The 18,647-nt window shown below is 31.6% G+C and overlaps 2 protein-coding genes across 8 annotated transcripts in view; both read left to right on the plus strand.

The window, feature by feature from the left end:
- The first annotated feature begins 6,920 nt into the window (after nt 1-6,920).
- Nucleotides 6,921-11,402, plus strand: LOC148313988 (uncharacterized). The gene is made up of 4 exons (XM_088260461.1): nt 6,921-7,226; nt 7,700-7,846; nt 9,240-9,372; nt 11,189-11,402. Exons 1-4 carry the CDS (start codon nt 7,106-7,108, stop codon nt 11,325-11,327), a joined length of 540 nt encoding a protein of 179 aa, XP_088116587.1. The 5' UTR covers nt 6,921-7,105; the 3' UTR covers nt 11,328-11,402.
- Nucleotides 11,403-16,656: 5,254 nt separating this feature from the next.
- spen (spen family transcriptional repressor split ends) overlaps nt 16,657-18,647 on the plus strand; it is a 147,611-nt gene continuing 145,620 nt past the window's right edge. For all 7 annotated transcript variants that reach the window (XM_088264354.1, XM_088264513.1, XM_088264440.1 and 4 more), the window contains exon 1: nt 16,657-17,012. In XM_088264354.1, the coding sequence (XP_088120480.1) occupies nt 16,930-17,012 (83 nt within the window). In that variant the 5' untranslated portion in view covers nt 16,657-16,929. The remainder of the gene's footprint in view (nt 17,013-18,647) is intronic.

Below are 18,647 nucleotides of genomic sequence, written 5' to 3' on the forward strand. Positions count from 1 at the left end.
ATTGTAATGAATTCAGTATTTTTTTCCCTCCATAAAATAATATACTGTGTGAGTAATCTCGTATTAGAGGCATTTATTTTCTTTTTACTGCGCCACATACATAATACAATTTATATAAATGTTTTTAAAATCGTTTTCTACCACAAAGTGTACCTTTCCAATCAAATTAAGCATTCTATTTCTCTTGTGTTGTGTTATACTTGGTAAGTATTTTGTTGGCGCTAATTATTTTTAAGCTTTTTTAAAAAAAATAATTGACAGTATTGTATCAAAATTATTGTACTTAACTATTTCATAAGTAAAAACAGTACAAAACTGTATTGGTGTGTAGTTTAAAATAGAATCAATACCTTTATCAAATATACATATTACTTTTTGAATATGTAATAGTATTTTTTATAGATTCAGGGTTATTTTTATTGTTGCCATTTTTTGGTGAAAGATGTCCTCACTGTTCAATATTGCTCTACGAGTTACAATACTCTTGTGCTTACACTTTATTTATATAGAATGTTTAATTTAAAAATTAAAATACATTTATAAACATTATTTGTTTGATTTATATTATTTCACTCTTCTCGTATTTTCCTCAATCCAATGGATGACAATGTCTGCATTTATTCTAAACATATTAGTTTCAAAATGTTGATTTCTTTTCAGACACTGAAAGCATTTTTTGGTTTATTGTGTTAGGTGTTTTCTGCACTTTTTATCAATAGTTTAAACAGTTTTGCAGCATCCACTCTTCTATTAATCAAATACGTATATGTATGACAAAAAGCAAATTCACTGAAGATAATTTACAATCATGCCTGAAATTGGGAACAAGAACAAAGATACTTCCCAGACTATCCTCTTTAACACATTGACTGCCAAATTAGAAAAAAAAGATCCTTGGGGCCACAACTGTAAACAGGCTGCATACAAATGTGAAGGTTACAATTAATTTTTTTGTATTAAATGTTTTTTCATGAAACAAAGCAATAATAATTTAACCTTTTAAACGCGTTAACTTTGTTCCTAAGAGACGCTCGTGCGCGGCTGTATTTCGCCGTTTTTTAAATGATTACTTTTATCATGTATTTAGTTATGAAACGATTTATTTTCCTAAACAAAAACGTTCAATGGGATTCATTGTGCCTTTTTGGTACTCTATAATACACGTGTGTCACATTATTCTTGAAATATATCGTAATATAAACAAATTAGATCGTAACATAAATAAATCAAAGCACGCATCTTGTGTCACTCTTACCCACTGGCGATGCATAGCGTCGAGAGTGAGACAGATATAGGGCATGATTATGGCGCGGACTAATTACCGACCGCAAGAAAAATCAGGGATCTGTTGTTTTATTTATCCTTGTGATGTTACAAATTATTAGTCAGATATTTCAACAGATGTCATAAGGCCGAGGATTGACGTATTATTTTATCCAAAGTTCCACACCATGAAAAAATTCCTCCAAGTTGAACTGAGGTTCGAAACTTGGAGCAAAGTGAAAATACAAACGCTTATGTCAGCCGCGTATGGGGCATGTCTTGTTAAAACACATACGCTTATGCGAGCCGCGTGGATCCGGTTAATGATAATCTGTCCAGGGGGCCAAACAGAAAGTGCATACATTTACATTACGTGGCAAACGTGAAGCGTATCCAATTCACAGAACATAAAATCCAATCCATAAATTGGAGTTAACATGGCATCACATGGCATCTAATGTGTTAATAATTTAATCATAATAATAACAACAATATTCTTCTTATAATTTAATTTGCTTAGGATTGATATTTCTTAACATTTTCGATGCATTCCGCATCATCATGAAACGCATATGGAATACATCGAAATTCGTGTCACAATAAATTTTAAGGATGAGTGTTATTTACCAAGTAAAATTTAAATAAAAAATGGACAGATATTACTACAAAGTGACTGCCGAATTGATTAATGAAATAATAATTTTATTACAGCTTGACTAAACTGCGGGTGCAAGAGTTAGTCAATCATATGTTGTTTATTATATGTCCACCTCCGTAGTGTAATGGTCAGCACGCTCGGCTACCGTTCTAGAGGACCCGGGTTCGATTCCCAGGGGGGGTAAGAATAAATATGAGTGATTTTTTCACTGTAATATTTATTCAATATTACCCTGGACTGGTACTTGAAGCGGAGGGCTGATCACCTTTCATGTGTAAATGATCAAGATAACATTGCGTTTATATGACGCAGTGCCCTATGCACCATTGGGGTGCGGATAAGGGTTTATTATTATTATTATGTTGTTTTTTTAAATTATATTCTCATAAATAATATATTGCAAGTGCATATTTTATGAAATAAAATTAAGAAAATAACAAAAAGTAAAATATACTATAAAAATATATATGCATAATTAATATGTTGAAGAGATGTAAGAAGATCAGCTCTCTGGCAATCGCAACACTGAAGCCCAATACTACCACATCTTCCATCTGTGCTCTTCAAGCAGTTTTATGATGAGGTTGGAGCTCTTCATCAACATCTCCCGAAAGCCTGCCACTCCATGACTTATTAGCCCAATCCAGTGTGGTAAGTGTGCTGAAACAAATATACCACTCACGCTACAGTGTCAGAGTAATTTCATGAGGGCATCTAGGGCATCTTTTTTCACCAATGATACTGATCTAACGGTATATTGTTGTCTCGGTGGTTTCGTATTTTGTGGCTTTATGAAAATGTTATAATTATATTTGCACAATTTCTGGCTTTTTTTTTTTTAGCTCTAAAGTCTGCTGATCCCTGATGTAGGCAAATACAGAAGGTATAGGAGATAGGATGTTTTATTATTTGTCAATATAATCTCTTTGAAGCAAATGCACTTTTCCCAACAATTATTGAAAACCATTATCTTGTTTTTTTTAATTAATCCAAAAAGGTTGCTATGATAGCATTTGAATCATTTTTCTTTTAGGTGAATGAAGCGAATGACTGATCAACTGAAAGCTATTTGCCCACGTAGATAAAAAAATGTCAATAGTATATTTTTTTTATTTATTTTTTATTAACTTGGGTTTTTATTATTTACACAAATATTTCACTTTCATACTATTTCTATGAGACTAAGTGACTCATTATTAGAAATAGGTATGGAATTGTGGTAGAGTGGGTTCGAACTGAGAAACTCTGACTTAAGAGTCCGCGACACTAACCACGGGACCACAACCCGACACTCCCCTGTTTGCTCTTCAATATTCTACATTACCTTTGTCCTAAATACAGGAAACAATTAATTCTAAATTTGCTTCTTGTTTGAATGAATTGGTTATAAATAAGTTTAAAATTATGAAATCTTCTTCAGTACTTTATTATCTTGTAGAGCAACAGCAAATATATAATATATATGTATATTTTTACATTAAGTTAGATTTGCATGTGTGCTTTGTGTTTCTCAGTGACCTCCTGCGACTTATTGAGATAACCCCTACATCACAAATAAATTAGGTCTCTCCACGCAGTTGATAATCTTTAACTTTCGTTTGCGTTAATATTTTCCCATCCGACTCAACATACAGAAGATAATAATATCTCTGTGTCTGGGAATGCTCTTTAGTCAATTTTTGACGGTAACATTTGGCATTTTCCCATGAAGCAGATAGCAACAAGTATATATGTACCGTACGAATGACAATATTTGATCTTTCCTCTGAACTGTATAAAAATCTATTTATGTATTTTGTCCTCTAAAATTCAATACTGAGATAATGGATAAATCTATACTATTTGTCATTTTACTAGCACGTGATTTTTGTAAAGTAAAGGGTGCTTAGAATATAGGAGAATGTAAAACAAACCACGATAATGCTTCATTATTCTGACGCATCACTGGCTGCAGATAAAGGATATACGTAGATGAAAGATTATTGGGTTAATTATTTGTTATTTTTCTCAATATAAATTGATTTGACGCACGAAATATAATATACCAAAACAGTTATTAAAAACACTGACTAAACAATTGCATATTAAAATGAAATTTATTGCATATTTATGATATATGTGACGTCTTTCTTACTTCCTTTTATGAATAACAAAATTCACAAAATATCCTATAAGATAAGATCTTTATCACTTTCAGACAAGTGCTGTTGTGTAGTTGGGTAAATCCTCAACTGCAAAACATTGTGGGTTCGATTCACGTTAGTTGCAAAATAATATCATCAATGATTGATTGTATGCAATGTATTTTTCACTTTTTTTCTCTTTTGCAAAAAACCATGGATTTATCATCTAATAGTACCGGAAGCGTACAATGATGATGAAGAAACAAGGAAAACACCAGCTCAGTTGCGAAGATCTATCCCACAGATTTTTATTATGCAACGAGAAGATAAAAGCCAGGTAGCGACTCCAATGAGGAGTAGTTCAAAGATTAAGCCACGCAGCGAGTCCAGTCTTGAGATTCTTGAGTATGCAGCAGAGAAATTCAGGGCTGAAGCCAGGTCTTGAGAATGCAGGACTGAGACTGATCCAGATATTATTGGGTCAATGTTGTTGGATAACAAGGATTGTGAAACCCCTTTTTTATGTCTTTTTTAGGGTTCAGTGGTTCATGGGCTGCTATTTTATATGTAATTGTATTATGATGAAATATTATTTACAAGTGCATGAATATTTCTATTTTATTAAATTAGGCGCCCACCCGAAACAAAGTACATATATGTATATACCTGCACTCAATTTATTTTAGATTTCATTTCTGTTATTACCATCGTAAAAAGTATACAAATTCAAATGTAATAACATTTAAAATTGAGGATATTTTTCAGTTATAGCATTTTTCCTCTTGATTACTATATATCTCAATACCGCATGTATATGGGATTTATTTTCCATAAGAATGCAAGGCAATGTCTACGCAGTTCCACCAGGTCAAGTTATATTATGATTGATTAAAACAGAATTATAAACAAAATGTCGTATAAACTTCTATTAGAATCATGTATATAACGGCTTAGTATTTATTCTAACTCTCTGTTTCGTTGATTTATTTCGTCCAAAGAAGTACCCAACGCACTACAATATAGAATTTTTTCAGACCTCTTTGCTAAAAAGAACCTTTCCTGGACCTCTTTTAACAATGTATGTGACGATCGATTTGAACGTTGCGCAAGAATTAACTAATTTGGGGAGGAACTATATTATTTTTATATAGAAGTAGTCTATTTTGTACTACTCTTATTTCAAAATTAAAGAAAAATGTAGGTACTTAATTTATAATGTGTACTGCGACTGACTGTTGTACCAGGGTATAGTTTGCGAATTAACCATCCAGCAAAAATTGAAAAAATCAAAATAGTACTTCCCAAAATTTTCAGATTCTTATGCTGGATATTATTCTTATTATTATCAGAATGGTCTGACAAAATCACTTTTTAAATAATTAAAAAAATTTGATGTGGCAGGAACAGACTGGGCGGTTTCCGGGCTTTTCTAAATAAAGATCTGGCATACCGGACAGTTCCAGTATAATCCGCCTGTTTGCATCAGCCTTTCCCTGTCTTCATACATTGACAACTACTATCTCCAAAAGACATACACCATTCCAACCGGATCCTTTCTCCCATTTGTTACTGACAAGTTCCCAGTGAAATTAGTTTTTTGTCACTGAACCCATTTGTGCCATGTACATTCAGTTACTAAACGACTATTTGTCTGGCAAAATATTACAAACAACACTAAAATAAAAAAAATTAAATTAAAACATAATTAAATAATTAGCTTCGACTCAAAAAAGCAATAAATAAACTCTGCCAATCTAATTACTAATTGTATAAAATATTATAAACAAAAAAATACTTTAAAAAAACATTATTTAATGACTTAGAAACAGTATTTTCCATTGAACACAGAGGTCAAGAGTTGAAATTTTATAACTCACGATTACAAAATATGTTCTTTTTTGGTAAATTTGCTAACAAATGTACGCTTCTTAATATTTTCGTGATACATATCGCTCACTCCTTTCAACAATGTCAAATATCAAAAAAAAATATTTTTCAGATCGTTTTTAAAGTTTAAAAATATAATAAAACGTATTAAAAATAAATATCAAGCCACATATGAACTTTTTACTTTGCAACAGACCTTTTTAGGTAAAACCTGAAGATTTTTTCTCCATTTGAAAAATATTTAGGATATTAAAAAAAAAAATTAAACAATAAAATAACAATTCTTCAAAATGCAAAAACAACACTTTCTGCCTTGTAATGGGTAAATATTAAGTTTAGAAAATGCCGCTTTTGCTGGGCATTCCGAAAACATGCACAACTGTAAATTGTTGATTTTTGAAATATGACGTTGTTGAAAGGTTTGAGCGATATATGTACTTTTTTAAATGATAATTCCTCTTTTAGGTAGATTCTGATAATTACACTCTTTTAGGTAGATTCTGATAATTCTGATAAAAACACTAATATAAGACCATAAAATTAATGCAGAATTATTCAAATTTTATAATACCAAGCCAAATCTATAAGACCACTCTAATGTTTTAGGTTCATATTGAATCAAAATATTGTAAAAAAAAATAACATTTCAAAATAATTTGAAATGCCAAGTCTTTCAGTTTGGAAAATATACTTAATTGAAGTAAAATAATTGACATTTGATCATTTATAAGGCAGATATATTTATAATTTCATGTATATAATGACTTATTTTGTTTATCTGTTTACAAAAAGACTTCTAATACACCTATTTATCAATTTACGTAGTAGGTTGAATTTTAAAAATATATATTTGTCTGAATAATTTTGTTGTTTCAGTTTAATATTATGTGTATGTGACATGTGTCAGGTACTATGAAGAGTAAATATTTCCACTACACACACATACACCAAGCTCCTTATTAAAACAGAATGATAAGAGGCCCAGCCTCACTCGATGAGCTGACCTCTCGTCGTCCACTCGCTTACTGTTCTCCCGTTCTTCGCTTACTGTGAATCAATCTGTGCCGAATTTTCACTAGTGATATTTGCACTCTAAGTTGCGAATTTTATTTTCGTAAAGGAAATATTACAAAAGCTTTCTTATATTTAAACTGTTTTAAAGTTAATCGATTTAATGGTGGTGTTATATTTGAAGGAAGGGAAAGAATCGATTACTACTGAATCAAGGAAGCAAAATTCGCTCCGAGAAAATATAGACAAAGCTAAAATAGAATCTGCATTTAATTTGTGTTGCGGTAAGCATATCTTTGCATATTACCTAATATTTGGAATATCATTATGAATTACTATGATAAATCTAGTGACGTCACACTTTGCTAAAATTAGTTCATTGCTCTCAACACCTTGTGAAGATTATGAATCCAAATAAATTCTACAATCAATTTTTGTATTGACTAAAATATGTATCTTGAAAAAATATACGCATGTATTATACATATCTCACAAGATATTCTGTGGACTTTAATTTATTTAATAATAAAGAATTGCAGATACATGCTCAGTTTGATTATTTCACATCTAAACTATTCTTATAACATGTTATGTAAATGATTTCAATTGAGTTGCTCGATAAATAATGTTTGAAAATCGAAATCAAGTACACTAACTGCAAGACTACAATCAGACACTTTTACAACTAAATTACTGTTTACAGCAAAAATTTAGACAGACGGTTATATGCAGATTATATTATTGATAACCTTTTCAGATTGCAATTTGGAATCAGAAAGGATGGCTTCTATCCCCCCTGGAATGTTCAGCGCAAGGAAAATTCGAGAGAATGAAGAAAAGATGGTTATTTCGCGGATCACCAATGCAGAGGGTCATAACTCTCAGAAGTACTTCAATACAAAACGTAAGTTTGTTCCGATCCAAAGACATTCATTTGAATTTCTCTCCGTAATTAGCTCCCTTTGTACTCTGGAATATTTAACAGTAATTTCTATATAACATTGATAAGCAAATCAGAAGTAATAAAATGATTTTGCTACTCCGAGAATTAATATTTAATACTGCCTTATCAGCTGTATATTAATTACCAGGGTTGTATCTCACAAACAAATATTTCAAATGGGCTTGTTTATCAACCTTATCATTCTGTTTTGGCCTCCGACATTACATTACAGTACATGCTCGCAACAGCAAAATATTCAAACCTATCTCAAACCCAAGTCCAAAGATAAGGCGCATGGCGAAATTTTATAAACATCTTGTTAGCAATTTTCTTATAAACATTCTAGATCTTTTCTGCAAGCTAGTAATGAGTACAGGTATGCAAACCCGAGTGTCTTAGACATTACTGTTATCTCCTTTTACTCTCTTTGAGTACCTCCTATTTCTCCTCCATTTCCTTTCCCATATTGCAGTAAACCCTTAATTATCGGGAGTCGCAGTCGAATCAGGTTGTGAATTATCCGATGTATTGAAATATCTGAATTTCTATAAAAAATCTATGCGGAACGGGATAAAACAAATGTATTTGCTGTCGTGTTCAAGTCAAACCTTTGTTTGCTCACATGTGGTCAAAATTGGAAAACTGAGCTTTTTTTATAATAAATAATAACTATGGTAAAACTTTGCAACATTTGTAATGGGATAATGATGTTTGCAGTGTTTTGTCTGCCTCTGTATTGTATGTTGAACTGGTTAGCGCATTTGACTACCGTGCTTTAGATCCCGGGTTCGCTTCCCAGGGGTGTCAAAATAAATATCAGTGATTTTACACTGTAATATTTATTTAACCCTTTGAACGCGTTAAGCAAAAAATAAAAGTTAATTTAAAAAATGCAACTTTTCCATAAAAAATAAGTATTTTATAAAATTCCCTTTATTTCCTTTTATTTCTTTACTTAAGTCCATGGCTTGTAAAAGCCACGGACTATAAGTCCATGGCTTTTACAACCCATGAACTAAAGTCGATTTTGGCATCCAAAGGAGAAAAAAATATTGGGTGACTTTAGTCGATTTACGCATCCAAAGGGTTAATATCAGCGTGGGCACAGAACAGATCATCTTGCCTTCATGTAATTAATGATTAAGGAAACACTTTATCAACACTACGCAGTGCCCTATCCACCATTGAGCCAATACGGGTTGAAAGAAGAATGCAATGTCAAAATAATAAAGTATGATTTTAATGTTCACAATCAGTTGAAGACATAACTAGGGCTGAAACCCAATTTTCTTTAATTTTTTTATTATTTAGTTTAACTTTTTAGTCTAAATTGTTATTTATACATATTTGACAGTGATGGAGCTCTCTCCGTTGAAGTACAATAGTAAGCTGATGAACAGCATCTGGGGACTGTACAACCGTTACTCTCCTCATAATATCAAGCGCACCAACGATGATCTGTTCCAATCCTTTGGAGGCTTGCAAGAGTAAGTACGAAAAAGATTGTTTGTAAAATTAAAAATAATTAGCAAGTACATAATTTTTTTCTTTTGAATCAAATGTGATCAAGGTGAACACTGCATCATTAGATATTTTATATTTAATAAAGGCTTTTTTTTTTTTAAATGAGAAATTAAATTCACATGTGTGTAGGTAATTGGTGAAATCTGATTTGAATATTGAAAGCATTAACTTTGTGGATCATATTGATATATTATTTCGAGAAATAAAAATACTTTGTGCTTTGATCCACTCATATTTTTATTAACCAACTAGTTGGCAACAACCTGTTGCCCTCTTCAGGGTTTAATTTATTACTAAACATATATATAAAAAAGAAACAGTGTACAAGTTGTTGGGTTTCAAAAGGGTAGGGGTGGGGGTAATGGTGTTTTGAAACCCAACAACTTGTACACTGTTTCTTTTTTATATATATGTTTAGTTATAAATTAAACCCTGAAGAGAGCTACAGGTTGATGCCGAAACTAGTTGGTTAGTAAAAATGTGAGTGGATCAAAACACAAAGAATTTTTATTTCTCGAAATAATATAGGTGAAATCTGTATTTATCAGGAAATAAAAACAATTCTGCTTTATTTGGATGGACGTGATGTTTTTTTACTATTTTTTATCATATTACAAAATAAAAAGTAAAGTTCTAAAAAAAATCATGAATCTAGTTACTACATGATATCCATACATTTTTCGTGTGGGCCCTTTAAATACGCATATTAATAGACAATACTAAAATAATAAAAACATACAAATCTATTTAAAATAGGATAATAAGACATATTAAGATTATTGTCCGTGTTTTGTAGTGAAGTGATCATGGCGTTTAGCTACCATGCTAGCGGTCGCCAGCTCAATTCTTAGGAGGATCAAAATAAATATAAGGAATTTTTTCACTAAAATATTTATTTAAAATTGTCCCGGAAATATTAGAATAGAGAAAGAATTATCACCTATAGTCAAAAGGATTGTCAATAGACAGCAGTTCCACCTATAGGTTTCAATTGAGATACAAAAGCGGTTGTTAAAATATTCCTTATATGTGTCGCCTACTTTGAAAATCCGCCAGTTCCATATAAGTCGATTTTACAAAAAATGCAATTCTCCGGGAAACATTTATGTTTCAAAGATTTGTCTATCTTTAGATAAAATATTATAAAATAGAGAATTTTCCCATTTTTTTGGAAAGTTTTTCAGTATTTCAAAAAAAAAACACGAGACACAAACCGATAGTGACGTCATCTTAATTTTTGACATATTCCCGCTCTCTGATTGGCCAATATGGGTCAGAAGGCAAGTTTTATGAATATATCGGAATTTGAAATACAACGCTGTTTTTAAGTATTTTTTGGCAGTGTTTAAAAGTATACAAATATTTCAAACAATAAAACCCTCAATTGGCATTCCGGTATTTATTTTAAAATCTTATAGAATTGGGTCTGGCGGATTTCGAAAGTAGGCGACACATATACAACTCCCGAGAATCAGGATAATATGAATTTTCAATAATTAGCAGAATTATAAATATGAAATATTATAAGGTAATCACTTGTGTCAGCCAACACCAAGTTGTGAGCCCTGTGAATGCCTAGGCTTCTATATTGACTTCACATAAAATATGCTTTGTCTATGATGAAACATTTTACATATCAACTTTTAAATACCTGTACTTATTTATAATCTTAGGTATTTGGGTTTAAATCACAATAGCATTGTAGGAGTAGAAAGATTCAACAATTTTTTTTTCGATATGGAATGAATTCAAAGGTTTTAATCCACCTTTTTATTACAGATCTTCTGCAAGCCTCTCAAAACCGGCTGCAATGAAGGATGCAGCTAATGTCGTGGGTAAATCACCCACGAAGCAATCTCAAAACCTGCCCAAAATTGAGAATATCTGGACAAATATACCCATTTCCCAGTCTCATTGAACTGATTAATTTATATCTCATTTTTTTTATTATCTAATATGTCTTATATTTACTAAATAAAATATACAAATGAAACAGTTTTTTTTTTATTATTTCTTAAAAGTTTACTAAAACTGTTGAGAAAATGTATCCCCTTATTCTTAACATTATCCGCACCCAATGGTGAAAAGGGCACTGCTTTGTATTTACACAATGATATCTTGTTTCTGAATTATGTGAAGGCAAGGGCCTGCACCTTAGGTACTAGACCAGTGCGATTTAAAATAAATAAGAGTGAAAAATCTTTTATATACATGTTTTTGCCCTTCTGAAATGCAAACATGTTAACCACTGCACTGTGAGGGTGGAAATATGTAGTTTATAGTTGCTTGTTATGGGCGAATGTTAAATATAACTTGTTTTTCAATATTTATTTAATCTTTGAAAATAATCATTGCAGTAATATCTTTTAGATTCTTCTTAAACGTCATCTGGATCATAAATGTCATCTAGTATATATTTCACTCCTCTCTCGCTCTCTGGGATGTAAGACTATCACCTTTATTTGACTAGATTAATGATCAAGTTGACACTGTATCAATCAATGAAGTTAACTATGGACTTATTCAGTGTGTGAAATTATTTGACTTCGTTTCCTTACCAGATACACATAATACGCACAGATCACTGCTTCATACATACATACATCCTAAGTGTCATTCTACATACTGCGTGTTTAAATAAGTAAAATAAGAATGGATATATGTGACAAATGTCATTTTTACCCAAGGATATTATTTTTGTCGTATATGTATTGAACACATACCCAAGATAAAGTTATTTAACTTTATAGCTTTATTATTATGAATTTTTTAAAAATGCATACATTCTCAGCAGTCATGAATTTTGGAAAGAAAAACCACGATGGTACTTTGTAGTTCATGGTTTCTGAAAATGTTTATACTTTTCCTAAAATGTTTTTTTTCCAAGCTTTGTAATTTTAATCTCACTCTATGTGTGTGGTGTATATATTATATTAGCGTAAGTATGTTTTTACCAAAAAGCACGCGAGGTATGAGTGATTTGTTATCACAATATGTGAACCTGTAAGAAAGTCACAATACAAAAAGTGAGATAAAATGTCAACAGTTTGAGGCGTATTCCAAAAAAACAAGGTATCGTCAGCAAGTTCCATTCGTCGAGAAATGCGATGGTAATCTGATTTTTGTATTAACAGTACATCAACCTAACTATCTTTTAATTTCTCTATAGTGTCCTACAGCAAATGAAGCGTTGGTGCAAGAATGTAATGTAATATAATGTGCAAGAAACTAACTGACTAACTAACTAACCATAACACCGCTTCTCCGCAGGGGTAGGCAGAGAGAATATAATGCCACACCACTCTATCTTTGCAAACATTTTTCACCTCTTCCATGTTCATGCATCTCCTCATACATCCCCGCCGATTGTTACGACTCCTAACCTGACTGCTTCCAAGAATTTGGCATACCTGATCGTGCCTTGTTTTTCTCGGTCTTCCTCTACTTCTTTTTCCAATAACATTCGCCTCATATATTTGTTTCATCGTTCTCTCCTCACTCATTCGCTCAACATGTCCAAACCATCTCAACACACCTTTCTCAATTTTATCGATAATGCTTATCTCAGCTTTGAATTCCTTCCTTATTTCACTATTTGAACATCTATCATACATCTTTTTGTCGCGCATTCTTCTGAGAGATCGCATTTCGACTGCATTCAGTCTACTTTCATCCTTCTTTTGCCAACTCCATGTTTAACTTCCATACATTAGGTTTGGAACCAGGACTCCGTTGTGTTAATTTATTTTTAGTAGGTTTTTTGTTCGCAAGAAGTATCATACTTCTTGCGAACAAAAAACCTACTAAAAATAAATTAACACAACGGAGTCCTGGTTCCGACCCTAATGTATGGAAGTTAAACATGGAGTTGGCAAAAGAAGGATGAAAGTAGACTGAATGCAGTCGAAATGCGATCTCTCAGAAGAATGTGCGACAAAAAGATTTATGATAGATGTTCGAATAGTGAAATAAGGAAGGAATTCAAAGCTGAGATAAGCATTACTATGAAGTAAGGAGACCATATTGTAATGTTTAATTCTAATGAAGTTCTGACCAAAGATTTGTAGAGAGTAATGACTACAACTAAACTTTTGAATGGTTCCAATAATTGTAGAATGGATCTCCAGATTTTAGATAATCTTTTAATTAATCATCGATATGATGATTGTCCTTCAGTTTGGAATATTATGTGTGAGACCAAAATCTCTAATTATAATACTTATTGCAAATTTTAAATTGTGTATGTGATTGAGTATTTTCAAAGATTTTTTATTCATCGGCAAATAGGAGGAGTTTTGTGAATTTAATATTTGATTCAATATCATTTATAAATATGAGAACGTGTTAAGATCCGACGATGGAACCTTGTTGTATACCATTTTTATTGTCTTCTGGAGATAGAACTATAATCATCAAACATATTAATACTTAATTACTTTTAATATTTTACAGTCACTATTATGAATAATCACTCTCATAAATATGGATTAAAAAAGCTGTTTTTCTTGCATGTATGGGATAGGAAAAGAAGGGTGACATAACAATTAATATTTCATATTCTGGAGATAACCTGGGAGATTACAAATAAACAATAAAATAATCTAAAATAGGTTCCATCACACCATCTGACGTTTGATTTTTGAAACAACATCATGTGTATTTGTTGAATAATAAACAAAAATTTCATTTGCGCCATCTGCTGAACGTATGTCAAAACTTTTTACACTAAACTTAAGAAGCTCATAAAATAGTCTAGCTAGCATATAAGCCTTACTCCAAACAACCTTCGGTATATTTCGTATTCGGAATATGGTATCGGATTTACGGATTTGTAATCGCCCGCTTAAAGGGAGGCTAAAATATTAGTATCTACCTAGCAATGTACATTTTAATTTAGAATGGTAACATCAAAACTCAAAACTATAATATTATAATTATAAACAACATTTATACCAGACAGGCACCTTGTTGTGGTAGACGGTTGACTGCGAAACAGGCGTTGCGGTTCCGATTCCTAAAAATTGCAAAGTAAATTAAAAAAATATTTAATTTAAATTTATTAAGCTATTTCTGATGCATTTTTCATATCTACCACTACTCTCATACCTGTAAACAAGCCTCCAAAATGGTAGATTAGGGAATTATTCCTTTTTTCAAAAAACATGAATTTGTCAGTTCTTGTAAGAGCATTTTCAAACGACTGTCAAATCTACTTACAATAATTACACTAACAAATGACTTAAGCTGTAACTAAAGTTAAAGTCGTTGACATAAAATAAAAATTAAACATATTCTGTATAGTTGAACAAAGAGTTTCCAAAATGAAGTTTATAAGAGTAAAAAATAGTAATAATGAATTTCATCAAGAATGATCTATTTTAATCGATAAATAAAAAAATTAAATTAAGTATAAATATATTAAATTTAGTTTCATTTTAAGACTGACAAAATTATAATTTTTAATAATGACATTACTTGTTGTGGTGTGGGTATTCGCCCAAACTAGTTTCATTATTTAGTAAATTCATGATCGGCGGCGTAAGCAATTATCATATTATTTACAAATAGTATACATTATTTATCACAAAAGGCAATACTCACGCCTAGTAGTATTACTATTTTATAAAGAATACATATATGAATGTATTTAACTTACGAAAATGAAAAATAAAACAAAAAGAGCTCAAAAATATTATAAAAAATAACTTGGATTATTTCAAAGTATCTTATGTTAGTTAAATGGGACGATCTTTTTGAATAATATATGTGCATATTTTTGTGAGACCAAAAATGGTAATCATTTTTTGAAAACCAATTTCTATATGTATTTTTGGAAATAGTGACCATAATATTAATTTAATTGAAAAAAAATCTATTGAGTCATAAAATACGATCAATGCATTTATGTTTTTTGTCTGAAATAATAAATAAAGATTAACATGGCACTTTTTCATTTATGTACCATCAACGCGGGCATATTTTAGAGAGATCTGTCTCATGTCCAGGGTTAGATTTCCGATTGGGTTACAATTATTAACAACAATCACATATGGATGAATTTACAGGCTAACCGAAAACCTTCCAAAAACGAGAATTTACTTAAAGAAATAACACTTAATCACCATTTTACAAAATTCCACAAAAATCCATAAATAAAACAAATGCTATGATCACACATACTTTTATATTACATACTTCAAATAAATTTTAATGATGAAAATAAAATCTTCCGTTCTATAATAACGATTCAAAATATTTATCTTGGAGATGCACAATGATAATAATGATTAATATATTATATAACTAACTAACTGACCATCATGACGCTTTCTCGCAGGAGTAGGAAGAGAGAGGAGAACGCCTGACGATTCGGTCTTTGCAAACATTATTCGTCTCTTCCACATTCATGCCTCATAACCGCCGATTATTTCGACTTCTGACCTGACCTCCTTTTTTAAATTTTATTGATAATGCTTATCTCAACTTTGGATTCTTTCCTTATTTTACCATTCGATCATATATTATACATGGAGTTTTACAGAGGGATGGCATTTTTTTTTACATTCAAACTACTTTCATCCTTCTTTTACCAACAACATGATTCACGTCCAAACATTAGGGTTGGAACCAAGACCCCGTTGTGTACTGCCAGTTTAGTTTTCGCTGATAGGTTTTTATTTGCGATTTTATAGTTATGTTCCTAGAATTCATTCTCCTTTATATGTTTATCAATCTTTCCACCCCTATAAAATATACTTCCCCAATATACGAAAAAATCAACCTGCTTCAAAAATTTAAAAATAACTTTTAAAAAAGTTCTAAAATGTTGTTTACAGCTTCATGGATAATAAAAAAATCACTAACACTGTATGATCTGCAAATACATATCTCAATAATTATATTTCTGCGTTTGTTTTGCTGGATTCTTTTTACTTATTGGGATGTCTGGTACAGACTGTATCGACGTACCTGGGTTACAAAGTATTGCTTGCTACAAAAAATATCAGAACGTATATTTCATTCCCAAAATAATCTTGTTTTTAAACTGACACGTTGGAATTTTTTTATATTAAACATCATTGTTTATTTTTTTGTACAAGAAAAAAGTAGGGAATGTAAGGAAAATTACGTAAAATCACGAGATCTAGTCATAATTTTGTCGGCATGTCGGATTGTTGGCAACACTATCGATCTGCAGAGGGCGGGGTCTCGAACCGCTGGCGCGCGGCCGACCGCTCGCGCGAGACATTCTCAAGCCGGGAACCGCACGGCGTTATTCGCGTCCATCGAGCGTGTGGTGTTTACGATCTCGGTCGTCGAGTGGTGATGCAGCTTATTTTACATACCCAGTGAAAAGTGAATATCGATCAAATGAGTGACGATTTGTGAAAATAACTATTAAATGTGGTGTTAATGAAGTGCTGTTAAAATGTGTTATTCAAAGTTGAGTGCAAAATTGATTTTTGCCACGTAGTGACGCGGAACGAGTAAATAATTCCTAATGTGGAGTTCACAGCAAGATGGTTAGAGAGACTCGGCACCTGTGGGTCGGAAACTTGCCCGATAATATTCGCGAGGATCGAATAAGAGAACATTTTAAACGGTAAATATACGGCGAGGCTCGACTTGAGTTCGATCCCGCTACTTTTTTGAACTTAACTTTTGTTTACAGAGACGCTCGAGATTTAGTTTCCAAAGTCGCTTCGATTCGCGGCTCCCGTTATACCCAAACCAACGGATAAAGCTCCGATCGTCAAATACTCATCCTTCGATCAATATAAACTTGTCTTTAATGTTCGCCGAGCGAACTGTCGCTATTTTCGTAATATATAAAATTATTGTTATCGGGTAGAGCAAACTGTTCAATAAACTTTCAACCAGCTACGCAGGAACTGTCGCTGTTACATCACGCATTATTCATAACGACAAAATGATTTAAACGTCTGGCATTTGTTATTATCTGGTTGGCAATTTGATTACAAATAATAATATTTAAAGTTTATCTCGCGTAAGTATTCGATTTGTATCGGAGTAGGATCCGACACAATGTTGTAAAAGGCAACGTCGATAGTACGTACATCTGTGAGGCGTACAACGTTGCGAGTTCGCCGTCTTGTGCTGCGTGTGGTGTAGAGTGCCGTTTGCCGCTCTGGGCTCTGCGCTCGACCCAAGCTCTGCTCTGCTTCGCTAGTCCCTAGCGAACGCCGCCATAATAAAATTTAAAATTACCGGATTTGAAAGATCTCTGCGTAACATTAGTTTCACAAACAACTCGACGTCCGCATCTTGCAGATTCCTATAATTTTTCAATTTCTTTATTCGAAGGGAACAGTTTTTTATGCCTTAATTTAAATGCATACTTCACCCCGAGGTTTGAAAAAAAATAAATGAAGGGTAAGAGAGGTAAAACACATTCGTATGTTCTTTAATTTAACTTATTTTTTTGAGTAGCTAGAAATATTTATAGAATAAAATAATAACTTTATAGTTTTTTTCCACAGTAATTTTATTACACCAGCTAAAATTTATGTGAAAAAACTATGAAATTGTTGTTATTTTATTCTACAAAATACAGTTCCACTACGAAATGTCAGTATAAAGCTTAAATCTAATACTAAAAGTATTTTTCCTAATTTAAAACAAGGCGGTTACCTTCTGCTTACATTATATCTATGAATTTAAAAAAATATATACTATTAATGCTAATATTTTTCTATCTGGAAATCAGGTTTATTTCGTGGCTTTCTAGAAAACTTTTTTAACAATGACCTCGTGATGGTTCTACAATATTAAACGAAGAAATATATTACATATGTATACGAGTATTTCTTAATAAACTCACATTATACAAATTTTTCTCAATAAATGAGAAAATGAATTAAAAAGTGTTTTTATATCATAAATAATAATATATTTTGTACTGATTAAATATATTCATAAATATCAAACATGTAAAAATTAAAATTTATGGCAATTTGTATCCTTTTAATATTTTCTTTACGTAATACAATTTTCCATTATACATTTCACAAAAATTGCTAGAATCTAGATTTTGAACCTGTAAAAAATGTGTCTGATAATCCAGGTAAAATATATAAATACGATTCAGGTTAAGAAAAAAATTCTCAACACATTATTCCATCCACAAACTTTTAGAGGATGCTATCACTTTTGTCCTGTATAAAAATAATACTTTCTTCTAAACCTTGATATATACGACGCTATTTTTTTTTAAATT

Source organism: Brachycentrus maculatus, unplaced genomic scaffold, assembly GCF_059751285.1.
Source record: "Brachycentrus maculatus isolate JH-2025_06_01 unplaced genomic scaffold, ASM5975128v1 h1tg000003l, whole genome shotgun sequence".
Classification (NCBI taxonomy): Eukaryota; Metazoa; Arthropoda; class Insecta; order Trichoptera; family Brachycentridae; genus Brachycentrus; species Brachycentrus maculatus.